We start from the raw sequence: 14,511 nt of genomic DNA on the forward strand, positions 1-14,511 counted from the left end.
AACAGAGCAGAAGCAAGCAGTCCCAAGCTTGGCCCCAAAGTGTGAGTAGCATCCTCAACTCCAGACTGCACCAAGAGACTTCCCAGAGCCTGATGACTGAAGCACACAGAGGAGTGGCTCTGCTGCTCTCCATGCTAGACGGCCGTAGCATCCATCCTGTCCTGCCCAACCCCAAAGTCCCTCTCAGGCAGGCATAGCCTCAAGCCCGCGCCATCTGAGAAGAGGCTGCTCTAGGGCAGGAAACCAGTTCTTCCAGCACCCAGGCTTAGTCCTGCTCACAATAGGATATGAAGACATCGTAGTAGAATTGATTTCTGGGGCGCTGCCCACCCAATTTCCACCACCAGGCATGAAATAGGGTCCGCAGGCGGTGAAGCCAGGGCCATTTAGGACAGCTAAGCAGTGCAAGGAAGGTCAGCAGGAGCACCAGAGTGGCACTGGTTAGAAAGGCCCGAAACTCAGAATCATGTGCGCAGTGACCAGAAAGGAAGGCGAGCAGTGGCGTCCTGGAGTAATCAGAGGCATTGGCCTTGCAGATGGATTTCTCCAGCCCATACACAAAGGTGTTTGGGGCCCGTGTTGCCCAAGGCCCCACCCAAGAGCTTTCACACTGGCAGGTGAAGGTGACAGCTGAGAAATAAACATATTGCGGCATCTGGGGGATTAGTTCCTGGAGGCTGCCGTCCAACCCCAGGGCCCATTCGGAGTTGAGCAGCAACAGCCGAAGGCGGCCCAAGCCCCTGAAGCTGGAGACGGAGAGGTTCCCGAGGTTCAGGTTGCTCAAGGCCAGTACCTGTAACTGAGGCAGCTCTTTCAGTAGCATCTCCAGCTGCACTGATCTTGCAGTATAGAGGAAATCCAAGTCCCCCAGCTCCAGCACTCGCAGCCTGGGCATCCCAAATAGACGCAGATCTCCTGCACCATCGTGATCGGACCAGAAGTGCAAGTGCTCCAGGAGAGGGAGCCCTAGGAAGACTCTCTGCTGAGAGAAAATGTAGGTGCTGCAGCCTCGCAGAGTGAGGTGACGCAGGGACGGGAAATGGAGTGTGGCGTTGTTCGGATGCACCAACATAAAGGTAGTTTGTAAGGTAAAGTTCTCCAAGAACAAGAAGGGTTCTCCCTTGGGGACCCTAAACACGATGGAACTCTCTGCCCATAACTCCAAGCTGAGCAGTGCTGGAGGCCAGGGAGGGTAGATCTCCAGCATACCAGGGGAACCCAGCTGCAGATGGCTCAGCTTCAGGGGACCCTGGAGCTGTCTGCCTGAGATATGCTCCAAATGGGTGCCCAGGAGGTTCAGTGAAGTAAGGGCAGGGAGAGAGGAGAGCCAGTCTGGAGTTAGCATCTTAATTTGGTTCCAACTCAGGTCTAAGGTCTTCAGCCACCTCAGTCCTTCCAGGCTCTCCCTGGATAAGTTGGAGATGTTGTTACCACTCAGCCAGAGCTCCTGGAGTTGAGGAAGAGAGGAGAAGGCCCCGCAGGGCAGCACGCAGAGCTCATTGTGGGACAGATCTAGCACCCTCAGATTTGAGCTGACCAGCCCTCCCGGGAGCACCAAGGTTGGGCCCAGCTTATTCACTGACAGATTGAGCCTCTGAAGCTGGGGCAGGGCACTCAGGAAACTGGGGGGAAGTAACTGAAGGCCGTTGGCATGAAGGTTGAGGAGTTCCAGGGACTGGCAGCTTAGGAGATCTCCATCTTCTAGGTTCTGGACTTGGTTCCTCCCGAGGTCAAGTGCACGAAGTGCAAAGTAACCTGTCACATTCCCAGGCAGTTTTTTTGCACCAGTTCCCACAAGGTAGAGGGAGTCCAAGTGGAGCAGTCCCGAGCCTAAAAGGTCTAACGCACTTAGTGGGGTGCCATCCAATCTCAGGGAATGGAGCTGGAGGCCACGCAGAGCCTGGCTACCCACTCTGCTCAGTTGCAGGTTGGCAGACAGATCCAGCAACTCCAGGAAGGGAGTCCGTGGGCTGGGGCTGGGTGTGTGAGAGGAGCCAGACACAAGGTTTGGGAAGAGCCCTTGCAATTCCTGCAGGTCTGTCAGACAGCTGCGCCTCAGGGTTAGACGACTAAGGCTGATGGGCAACTGGACATCTTGGCTATAATTCAGGCAGTAGCCATGGAAGGAAAGGGTGTTGAGGAATCCGAGGGGCTCCAGTGCATCTGGAGGGAGAAACAGGCTCAGGCAACAGGGAGCATGATGCTCAAAGGAAAGGTGCTGCAGCTGGCCCAATCCTTGAAACGTCCCAGATGTAATCCTGATGGCGCCCAGCTGCAGTCTCAGAAGCTGTAGTGTGGGGAAGTGTCCAAAGGCATCGGCAGGCAGGACGGTAACTGTGCCCTGGAGACATAATGCCTCTGTATCCCGGGGCACTGCCCTCAGGGTCTCAGCCAGGTTTTTAATATTGGAGCATGATGCGAAAAGGTGCAGTCCTGGGGCCAAGGTACAGAACGGGATGTAGTAGGAGATGTTAGGTAGTAGGGAGCTGTCTCCTATGGTGCAATTGGGAGCAGTCCATGCCCAGCTCATCAAGCCGAGGCCCATCAAGGCCAGCAGTAAGAGTGAGAGCAGAGGGAAGGAGAACCGAGGTCTTTCCATCACTGGTCCCACTTCTAGGGAAAGAGGGGACAGAAGACGAGCGTCAGATCCTACAAAAGCCAACAAACCCCAGGTCTGGGCCTTCTGATACTCACAAAACACAGTATGTGTAGGACAGTTCTGTGATTACAATATAGAGGAGACATTTGGCCAAGCAGAGGACCCAAGCTATGAGCACTTAGCTATGCCCCCGTACAGACAGAAAGCCAGTGGAGACTGAAACAGAGACAGACCAGCAAGAAGAGCCTGCAACAGGATTGGGGGGGTGAGAGGACAATGAGGGGATAAGGACACATTTGTAATATCTTAATCAATAAAGGGAAAATAAATTTTAAAAAAGAAGAGCCTGCAGAGTGTGAGAGCTCTCAGCAGAGAAATTGGTGTCACTTCCCAATTCCCCTGCTGGGGATGATCAGCTCAGGTTTCTAACTTCTTTGGAGGGGAGCTGTGAGCTATGAATGGGCTACTTTCAAGACTGGGCAGCAACTTTACTTATTACAAAGTAGATTGGAAGAGAAACAAAAGGTAATGATACAAACATAATAAGATCTGAACATACACTCTTTTTTTTAACATACACTCTTATTTGATCCTTAGCCAAGTGATATACATGGGCCCAATATTATCCTTATTTTACTCACGAATGTCAAAGAAGTTAAGTGACTTGCCCGAGGTCACAGGAGTAAAAGTGGTAGAGCTGTGGCTACAGTCCAGGTATTCCGCCTCCAAGTCTGATGGCCTTTGCACTCAAAAGTCCTCAGGCAGGACTAAAGAAACATTCCCAATGAATGTTCTACTGTGGAGTTTATGTTGGGTTTATAAAGAGAGAGTAAAAGTTAGTTCAGGTGAAATATAAAGAAAGTAGAAAAAGTGGGTGGGAGAATGGTGTAGAAAATGCAGTAAAAGGGAAAAACAAAGCCGTGATCCTTTTGTATTCAGAACATAGTGCAGAGGGAGGAGGTCCCACTGACCCTTCCCACTGCTGGCTATTCCTTTCCAATGGTGAGGCCTCCAATTCCCTAGCATGAAATGAGCAGTAATCACATGTCTCCGATCTAGGTCACTGAAAAGATAGGAAGAGGCAGGAGAGCAGCCTGGTCCTCTGGGGGAATTAGAGGATAGTTAACCATAGTGAAGGGCACTGTCCTCCTGACAGGGTTTGGGATTATTCAGAATTCATGCCTTTGGACAAAGGAGGATTTGGACACTTCCCCTTGAGTTTGCCATGAGGATAGCCTGCCTGGGTGATGGCATAAAGCTGCCTTTCCTCAAGTCCTATTCCTTCAGCTAAGAGCATCGTAGCTGTATGTGTCTCGGACTTCAGTGAAAAGTTCAGAGGAAGTCTGAGGAGAAGGGCCTGGGGAATTCATCATCTGGGTGACTCAACCTTGAAAAACTACCAGTCTCAATGTCACTCAATACATTCACATGCTGCACCATTCTATTTCAATGGCTATTCTGGAATGTTTGAAAGGCTGTTTCTTGAGCCCACACTGCAGTCCCTGACTTGTCTAATAGCATGCCCCATTACTCTTGAGCTAGCCTCTCTAATCTAGTATTTAGGGAGATTTTAGGATCTGGAATAGATCTCAGCCCAAGGAGACACAATGGCCTTGGGGCAGAGATCCTAGGAATACAGGACAATTCTGGGTTGTGGAGTGGACCTTTGTCCGTAGGAAATCAGCTTTGATGGTGCTACTGGAGGCAGCACTTAAATGCTCCACAATGACATTTCCTCATTTGGACAGTTCGATTGTGACAAACTTTAACCCAAATGTTCCCCTTAAGTTCTGTCTAACCCCTGCCTAGCTTGAGGCCTCCAGCCTCCCCTGAAAAAGGCCAGGAACGCTGTAGGGGGAGGGTCTCCACTTTTGCTTTCTTGCTTGCTAATTTCACTACTTGCTCACCCACCTTGTCCACAAAACTTACCTGGCACTCTGTTTACCACTGAGCAGAGGAAATGGAGGGCAGCCGAGACAAGTTGGAACTTCTCAGGATTTTTTCTCATCTTCTCCTGCAGGAAAGGCGTAAAAGCCCTTTCCTCTGTGGTTCTTTCCTCTCCAGCGGCTGTGCCCTCTCTCACACATGGGACCAGCCAGGGCACAGAGGAGAGTGCTTTGTTAAGCTCTTAACTTCTCCCCAAAACTTCACTGTTTTATCTCTCTCTTCCCTCTCAAGCAACTTTTTCTATTTTATTATTTCCTCTTTTTCAGTCTGGTTTGGGGAATTCGGTTCTCACTATTGTATCATATCCTCCTAACACCGGAAAGAACAAATTTCTTCTCCTTTTTCCAGGATTATTTTCTTTCTTTCTCACAAGAGTGACCCACTATTCCACCATTTTTACCTCTTTCCTCTCAGTCCTCCCAATATTCTTAAAATTAAGCTCCTTTGTAGCAAGACGATTGAAGAGGTACCTATAATCTCACTGGAGGGAACTGGGCCTTCACACCTAGGTTAGGAGTGCAGAGGAGAAGAAATAAGAAAGAAAAACCATTTCTATCTAAATGGTTTGATCTTCTTTTCCAGACGATATAAGCCATTGAGACATTTCTGGGAGGAAGTCATGAAATCGGAGCCAGGACTGGGTTTGGTAATTTAGTATTCCCAAAAAAGAAGTGTCCCCCACATTGTAATTCATATCATGCTTGACTTGATTGAAACTCTTTTTGGATATGTAGTTTTCTGGCTTTGTTTTTGGAGTAACAATTGCATAAGCTTAATTATGGCAATATTAAAATATTTCTCCCATCATTTATCCCAAGCATTCATTTTTAAGAAAGTATCACATGAGTTGCTTTTGTTTGTTCAGGATTGGAGAAACAAGTTTATGTTTATTTTTTCACACACATTCATCACTTTTGACTAAAATCTTAGTCTCTATAGAGCCTTATTTTATTGTTTTTATTAATATGTTTATCTTTCAAAACTTCTATTCACTAAATCTGTCTCTCTTCTTGTGTATTTGGATATAAACAAAATATAACATTGAGAAAAGGGGCTATTTCTAAAATTTCATCATTATATTTATTTACTTATTTTACAGCTAATACATGTGTATCAGAGTATGTTAGCATACTTACTATCCACTTTTCTTATTTCCTGACTACTACAGCCTCAATTCTATTCTGGTGGCAATGTGCCCAGCTTGAAAAATGAAATTGTTATAGCCTTCCTTGTAGGTAGGGGTCATGTGACACTTTAGAGAAAGAGCTGATTCTGAGCCAAATAAAAGCACTAGGGAGCCAAATTTATGCTTTCCACAAAGTGAACCCCATAAAAAAGTCTTATAAGAAGCTCTGGAAAGGCATATGTTATAAGGACCTCCAAAAGATAGTAGCATTTTTTCCTAATGCATAAAATAGAGGGAAAACTTAGGTAAGTAATACGTCTGAAAACACCACTCTAAATTATATATCCCTTTCTAAACATTACATTTTAAAAATATATTTTTATTGATTTCAGAGAGGGAGAGAGAGAGAAAAACATCAATGATGAGAGAGAATCATTGATCGGCTGCCTCCTGAACGCCCCCCACTGGGGATCAAGCCCAGGATCCTTAAGTTCCCAGGCCGACCCTCTATCCACTGAGCCAAACCAGGTAGGGCTAATCATTACATTCTAAACTTCCCATTCTTTTTTTGCATTAGATGAAATATACATGTTTATCATGAAAAAATGAGGAAACAAACAGACATCAACATAAAAAAGGAAAAAAAAAGAATCTAAATTGCCCATAATATCATCACCCAATACTTAAGTAAGCTTATATGATAATAGTATTTCATGATATGCCTTTTTCACTCAGTAACATATTTTACTTATTAAATGTTTTTAATGTAAATCTTCATATAATTTGTATAATAATTGTCTTAAAAATGAAAAGTGTATCTGCTACCTGCATTTCTCTTCTACAATATTAATTTCTGAGATTAATCCAGCTTTTTGGCTTGCATTGTCATGCAGTTCTGAAGGTAGCTACATAGGACATGCCATGGTTTCCAGGAGAGAAAGTATGGCACAGCAGAATTGTCAGTGATACTGAAGTCAGCAGAACTGGTTCCTTGGTTATGTGACATTGGATAACTTAGTTGGTTTCTTTGGGTCTCACCTATGAAATGAGTATGAGAAAAATCTACCCTAACTATGTCACAGAATTTGTGAGGATGAACTGAGAGAATATGCAAAGTCTTTTGTAAATGGTAAAGAGTTTCACAAAAGAAAGATATTTATAATATTAACTGAAATAAATTACATACACCGTATTTATAAGATCTTATTCTGGTTAACCTCATTTATTCATCACAGTGACAAAAGTATTGTCAGTAGATCTATTTTATGTTTTAATACATCAAGAAAGAAAGGTCAAGTAAATTGCATAAGTTCACACAAGTAATTTGCATAAGCTCACACAGTTAGTGACAGTACTATCTGATTCCAGAGTGTTTATCCTTCTTCTCTATGGTAGTAGAAGGGTGTGGGCCCTGTAGTTGGTTAGCCTGTCTGGGATCAAATACCATCTCCAACTAATTAAGTTACTCTGGGTGCCTGTTTCATCCTTAGTAAATTGAAGATACAATAATTCTGACCTGAAATCATTGGGTTGTCATGAGTAGTACATAAAGTAACACATGTAAAAGACATAGAATGGTGCCTGGCACAAAACAAAACCAGTGGCTCACAGTGTTAATGATTATTCCTTTCAAAGTTGTAGTGGTGAATTTTCACATCTAAACTTGCTACAATAATAAATTCACCTTTTCAGTTTTTTTGTAATATTGTTCTACCATGTGCCCCATGCCCTTACTTTTCCTGAAATCCTGTACATACAAAATGTTTGTTTTATAAATAAATATTACTTTGTGAGGGAGTTAGTTTCAATTGAGGGAGATTCTATGTTTGGTCAGCTTAACAAGGGTTTGAAGGCAGCTAATAAACACAATGACTCATATTTGAAAGTAAAAAATATTTTCTGTTTTCATTTCCTCTGAAAGAAACCATTAACCAGTACAATTATTTTAAAAATATCACCTTACTGTGTCCTTTTGAAAGCTTAACTGCTCAGAACCGAAAAAAAAAAGAACACTATTTACTTATAGCCATCTCTAATGCTCTTTCTCTCTCCCCATCTTTCTCTTTGGGATGCAGTTTGCTTTAAAAACACACACAATCATATTTAAGTTATAGTGGTATGTCCAATCATTTAATGTGGAAAGGCTTGTGATCAATCATAGTGTTTGGGGTTGTAAAAAGAGGCTCTTGAAAAGCCAGTGAAACATATGCACTTAGTAAGCCAAGGCAGGGAGTGCTGACATCTGGGTGGACATAGTTCCAGCTGTGTCTACCTATTCTTGAGCCCTTAGCTTATCTGATCTCAGGCAACTTAAAAATCATGTACTCTGGGAAAGGGTGTGGCGTTAGGAAACATCCTCAGTAGACCAGATAGCTGGGAGATATATGGCAGCATTCTGATAAGATTAACTAAGGAGCTTGACAGCTTCTCACATCAAAGCCTTTAAAAACAGGAAAAGGCAAGGATGTGGATTTTCCCTAGATGATTGTACCCCTCCTACACCTTGATTTTTAGCCCAGTGAGACCTTGTCAAACTTCCAACCTACAGAACTGTAAGGTGATAAATTTATTTGTTTAAGCCACCAATTTGTGGTAATTTGTTACATTCCCTTGGCAACAGAAAAGTAATGCAGTTATTTTTGGCTTTGTCTGCTCAGTGTTCTCACAAAAGTCATTTGTGGGATTCTCTGAGGCCTAAGAGGAACATGCCTTCCTCCTCAGAGGATTTGGGTTTGTGACTGTCAGGCACCTGAGGACACTATTTGTTAGGGACATCCTTAAACCAAGGCAAAGTCAGAGATTCCCACTATGTACGCTAAGGCTGCCACATCTATGAGGGCTTCTCTGTGGCCCTAATATCTTAAGGATTATTTTCTCTCCGTTTTTTCTCTCCCCCTGTACTCATTGTCAAAGCAAACTTCCCTATAATTCTCTAGAATTGGGGTGTAAAATATGCTTAGCTCTTTGTATGTCAGCTTAAGGTGCAGAGTATCTCTTGTAAGGCTCATCTAGGGGAGATCGTGGGCCTTAACTTTGATCTTGTTTACAAAGCTTCTGAAATGAATCCCAAATTTGTCATGATTGGGAATGCTCTCAGGGAAAATGAAGGTTTGATACTCCAGTATTTTGCTCATCTCTCTGATTATGAATTACCCAAAGAGTCCAACATTGTCATTCCCTTCTATCTGTTAACTTTCTGATACATTTTATCAGTCTTTTTTTTCTGTTGGTAGTAGGTCTAAATAATTTAGTTCTTCATTACTCCTGTCATTTCTACTTCTAAAAAAATCTTAGTTTGGCAATTTCTCTTTACTTCTGTTTTCTTAAAAATGTCTAATCTCTTTAAAATATTGAATCTATCCATTTATGCCTATTTTCTTTGCCAGTATCCAAGTGCAAGCTATTATTGTTTTTTTGTTTTGTTTTGTTTTTTATTTGAGGGGAGAGGCAGCCAGTTACCTGCTTTCCTTTTTCCCCTATCTGGATTTTCCAGTGACATTACAAAAATATTTATGAAATAACTGCAGTTATCTTTAAAAAACCTTTTCAATTTCTTTCAACTCCTCTTAGAACAAAGCCAAAACTCCTCACTATGATTTAGAAGACTCTACAGGTTCTGACTTCTGATTACCTTTTCAAAGTCATGCTCTCTCTTGTTCACTGTATTTTAGTCACGATGTTATCTAACTTGCCTCCTATCAAATTAATTCATAGCAGTTATCAAAATCTGTAATTATTTTTTGTGTTGCTTGTCTTCCATATTAGAATGCTTACTCTGCAAGTGCATCTTCTATCCTATTTAAAACCTTATCACTTCAGACATTAGCTCAGTGCCTGGCATATATTTTCAGCTCAGTAATACTTGCTGAATAAAAATATATTTTCATTTGAGCAGTTTCCATGAGATAGAGGTATTCATAATGAACACTTGTCAAACTTCTTTGGTTTGTTCATTTTGGTTTAGAAAGAGCTATATATTTTTCCCCATCATCTTACAACAGGTTGGAATATAACAAACATGCATTTTATTTTTTGTGTGATTTTGCTTTGTTTTCACATAGAAAAACTGGTTAATATGAACTTCATAAACTTCCTCTACTGGTTTCACTTATCAGATGAGCTAGCATTCCTTCTGCATATCGAACATTATTAAAAACTAGAGGCCCAGTGCACAAATTCATGCCAGGTGGGGTCCCTCGGCCTGATTGGTGATCGGGGCTAATCGGGGCCGTCTTGCCCAGTCCTGATTGGGGTCAATTGAGGTTGGCTGACCAGGGGCAGGGACCATGGGAGGTTGGCTGTGGGAGCACACTGACCACCAGGGGGCAGCTCCTGCATTGAGTGTCTGCCCCCTGGTGGTCAGTGTGTGTCATAGTGACCGGTCGACTGGTCATAATGGTCACGTAGGCTTTTATATATATTAAAATCCGTGTGCCTGTAGCTCACCAGTAGCTCTCTGCCCGCTGCCCCGCCCTCCTGTAGTTCTCCCTGCTCCTCTACCCCCACTCCCCCTCCCTCATAGCTTGCTGCCCTGCCCTCTCCTGTAGCTCTCCGCCATCTGCTTGTAGCTCACTGCTCCACCCTCTTGCTGATCCGTGATCCGGTTGTTATGCAGTCAGTCGTTACGCTTCACAGTGTAACAACCATTTGCATATTACATCTTTATTATATAGGAAATGTAAAATTATGTGTTCAACTAGATTGAATTTTATTTGTGACAAATGTTTCTGTTATCAACAGTAATTGTGTTGGTCTGTAATGTGTTATCTGATACATAATTTCCAATATCCTTTGTTAATATTAGATACCTAGATAATTTTTAATAAGATAGAATGCAAAACATTGATTATCAGGCATAGTTTAAATTTGCTTCCTATTTTAATATATTATAGAATGGCTACCACTGATGGAGTGATTAGCTATCTTTAGAGCATGTTAAAGCACATATTTATTTTGGTATCTTTACAAAACATAAAAAGGGAGGGGTGTGACTATAGGCATTCATAAAATATGTGCTTATTGCTGATCTGCTGAGATGCTTGTGTGTGACAGAAATAAGTATCAACTCCTATTTTTCTCTATGCTGGTGAGGAAATAAAAGTGAGTTACTGTGCTAGCTTGTTTGAGCTGCTATACAAAGATACCAAAGATGGGGTGGCATATACACAACAGACATTCAGTTTCTACAGTTCTGGAGGCTGGTAAGTCCCAGATCAAGGTGCCCACATATTGGTGTCTTATGAAAACTTGCTTCCTTGTTAATAAATGTGTCTTCCCATGGAAGAAGAGTAAGGGAGCTCTTCGGGGGTCTCTTTTAATCATGGCACTAATCCCATTTATAAAGGCTCCATCGTTATTCTCTAATCCTCTCCCAAAGCCTTCACCTCCAAATACCATCACACTGGAGGTTAGGTTTCAATATATGAATTCCGAAGAAACATAAGCATTCAATCTATAGCAATTACTTTGCTTAAAAGTTATAATTTATGAGTGGTTGAAACTGCTAAATATATCAATGGCAAGGAAACACAAATATATATGCAAAATAATGAATATGTTTTTGTTTCATGTTTAAGTTTTAAGAGCAAAGAAGAGTTATTTGTTTTAAAGTATAAGTGTCTGGTTGTGCCAGGATGTGAAATAAAGTGATAAATGATAAAAGATAGAAGTTTGAAGGAAATTACATTTTATTTACCTTAAAGCACCCACAAAGAATTTTTTCTTAGAACAAATTTTACTTTAGGTTAATTTCCTAGCTCTGTTTATTGGAAACATAATAATGGTAGAATGTTAACTAGTCTACTAGGAAATATTTCTTAGGTAAAAATGAGTTAATTGATAAATTTTTATCTGGAGTAAGATGATGAATGACCTATTAATGCTTGGTGAAAAGTCTAAGATTTGGGTTTTCCTGAGAGCAATGACTCCAGTGACTGAACATGTATCTTTCAGGGATTTTGGAAGCTGATCTGACTGTTGGGACAGGAGTTATTGATTCCTATGGGCCTGAATCTTCTAATCAAGGTGGATTCTGCACACTCACCTGTGTATATCTCATCTTTCCCCGATGAGCTGTCACTTTGCAGAAAAAGGGAAAACTGTAACAACTGTACTGCTGTGACAACCCCTTCTGCAAAAGAGAAATGTCTGATACTATTCTGCTGGTATGCTGTACTTCCTGTCTTTATCCTAAGTAAAATCCAAGTATAAATGTGACCTTTTATTCATATTGTCACATTAAAATATTGTTTAAAAGCTTACTCAAGGTCATGTAACTCTAGGGGATGTAATTTTGTTTAACTTAGTTCGTCCTAGCGCCGGGATCTCTGATGTCATACAATTACATAGTTAGATGTAATAGAAAATTGCTAAATTGTGTTAACTTCCTTTTCAATATGGCAGAAAAGATAATCCCAAAGGTTAAGGTTGTATTGCTGTATTGCCCATTAGGACATTAACTGATTTATATATAACTTACTTCAGTGTTCTTTTTTTATACTCTGAGCATATAAAGTCACACAAGTCTTTTGAATTGGCTTTCTCATCTTACCATCCCTCTTAAAGAGTTAGATGCAGTTTTTAAAAAAAAATTATTGATTTTTTTTAGAGAGAGGAAGAACGAGAAACATAGCTGTGAGAGGGAAACATTGATCAGCTGCCAACAGGGAGCTGAGCCTGCAACCTGGGCATGTATCCTGACCGGGAATCAAACCAGAGAACTTTCAGTGCACAGGGCGATGCTCCAACCAACTGAGCCACACTAGGGCTCAAGTGCAATTTTTGACATGTATTCATTACCTATTTGCTTGAGAATTACATTTTGTAAAAATTAAAAATTATACTTCGACAGCAGCAATTTATAAAAATATTAAATTACTAATGACAACAGCTGTATTTTCTGTATAAGATCTAGGCACCAATTAGGTAAAATGTTAAGGTGTTGCCAGGAGACTTGGGTATTGTATTAAGGCTCTGTGACACCTTGAAAGGTATTTCTGCTTCTACAGTTTCCAAGGATAACTCGGTATATCTCATCCAGCCTAACCCACTCCAGGATGTATGGTTGAGATAGAAACCAGTGAGAATCATTTTACTCAGGTACAGATTGACATGTGGAGAATTGGTAGCATACCTTGTGTCAAATTAATCAATACAAGGTAGGTAAAAGGGCTGACTTGTGTTATGCAATGAGGTCTGACTGTTTCAGAACCTGCAGGGCCTAAGGTCACCTTTCCAGCAAGAACTGAGATGCAGACAATTCAAACAGCAGCAGCCTTGGGAATCCCAAGGCTCATTAAGCTGAGCAGTGGTGTAAGGACTATAAAAGCCTCAGACATAGCCAGAGCCGTAGGGATGAGAGATCTTTCCAATCTGTACAGCCAGCTCTGCATTAGGGCTTGACTTATAAGAAAGCAGTTAGGCACAGACTGGGCAACTGCGATGGTTATCTCAGAATTTCCATTTTGCTGCCTTGGAACTATGAAGAAGGGGCTGAGAGATGAATAACAGGATAATATATCCCTTCCTTAAACCCACATAGCTCCTGACATGCAATGATGTAAGTTTCTTAGATATATTTACTAAAAGATCCACTCACCACCCTTGCTCTTCTTTTTGTCTCTGAAGCCATTTTTTATAACCCCTGTTGTCTGTATTTTATTCTGTATACACTCTGTCATTCATTATTTTTAAATTTAAGAAATCATTGGAGATTTCTTGTTCTAGGTTTATACTCCTAGGAGTATTCACATAACAATGAAATTCCTATAGCAGCAGGGAATTCTAGGACTGGTGGTATCTTCGAAGGTGGTTATAAGGTTTGGACTCAATAGGATCAACTGTATATAACAAGGCACTGGATTCATGCAATATTGTGATAAAACTACTTAATTCTACAATAGTTCCTCCTAGATTCTATTTTCTATTTCTTAAATTCTTTTTGTTAAATCTTCTTCACTTCCCCCACATGCAATTTAAAATGCAATAATTCAAAGCCAAAAAAATTTATTTAGAGCAGAAAGATTACGCCCATCTCATGATGAGTATCATCTTCAATGAACGATGTCTATTTCTTGGTGTTTCGTAAGAAATTAGAAAACACATCAGATAAAGATCACTTTCCACCACTGTTTTGAAGTTTCTTTTTCTGAGAATGCTTTTAATTCACAATAGGCAAAAATAAACAGGCAAACTAACAAAATATAATGTACTCTATTTGAAAAAAGCCCGACAACTTTCATGAGGAAAACTTTACTTCCATTTTTTGTATTTTCTGCACAGATCTCCCTGGTTTCCTGATTAGAAAAACTAGAGGATAGCTGCTCAGCTATCCACCAATAGTCCTCGATTGGGTAAAGAGCTTGATTTTTGTTCTCTCCCCTTCATGCCACACTTGGGTCTTTCCACAGAGACTTTCATTTCCTTGCTCTAAAGCAGGTGAAGAGGATGGTCACATATTTGGTGTGAAAGAGACATCCAAAAGTTCCTTAGGCCCCCAAATCTGTCTTCTGCCTGCTTATCTTGAAATAATGTATACAGAGAAATTTCCTGGTATTAAGAATTTTTCTTTTTGAAATTTGGGTACTTTTCTGCATTGTCTATGTAAATCCTTGACACATAGTTTGAATGACTATCAGATAACTTTCCCTGAATGATGTGAAAGAACCAAGTGCAACATTGAATAGGTAACTAGTACTGAGGACAGAAAAATACAAATTCTGTCTCACTTAACATTTTGCCTAGGGCTAGTTCTAGATGGAAAATATCCTAATCTGGACAGACAGCATCTACTAATTCTTAAGCGCTTCAATGGAAAAAAATGTATCAATGTTTCCTGATT

The 14,511-nt window shown here is 41.2% G+C and overlaps 1 protein-coding gene across 1 annotated transcript in view; it reads right to left on the minus strand.

Moving 5' to 3' along the window:
- Positions 1-2,599, minus strand: part of LOC102425642 (toll-like receptor 11) — a 3,515-nt gene extending 916 nt beyond the window's left edge. Inside the window, 4 exon segments of the mRNA XM_006087525.2 lie at positions 72-139; positions 141-218; positions 220-240; positions 242-2,599. Coding sequence (XP_006087587.2) covers positions 72-139; positions 141-218; positions 220-240; positions 242-2,599 — 2,525 coding nt within the window.
- Between the last annotated feature and the right edge of the window lie 11,912 nt (positions 2,600-14,511).

Source organism: Myotis lucifugus, unplaced genomic scaffold (genome assembly GCF_000147115.1).
Source record: "Myotis lucifugus unplaced genomic scaffold, Myoluc2.0 scaffold_38, whole genome shotgun sequence".
NCBI lineage: Eukaryota > Metazoa > Chordata > Mammalia > Chiroptera > Vespertilionidae > Myotis > Myotis lucifugus.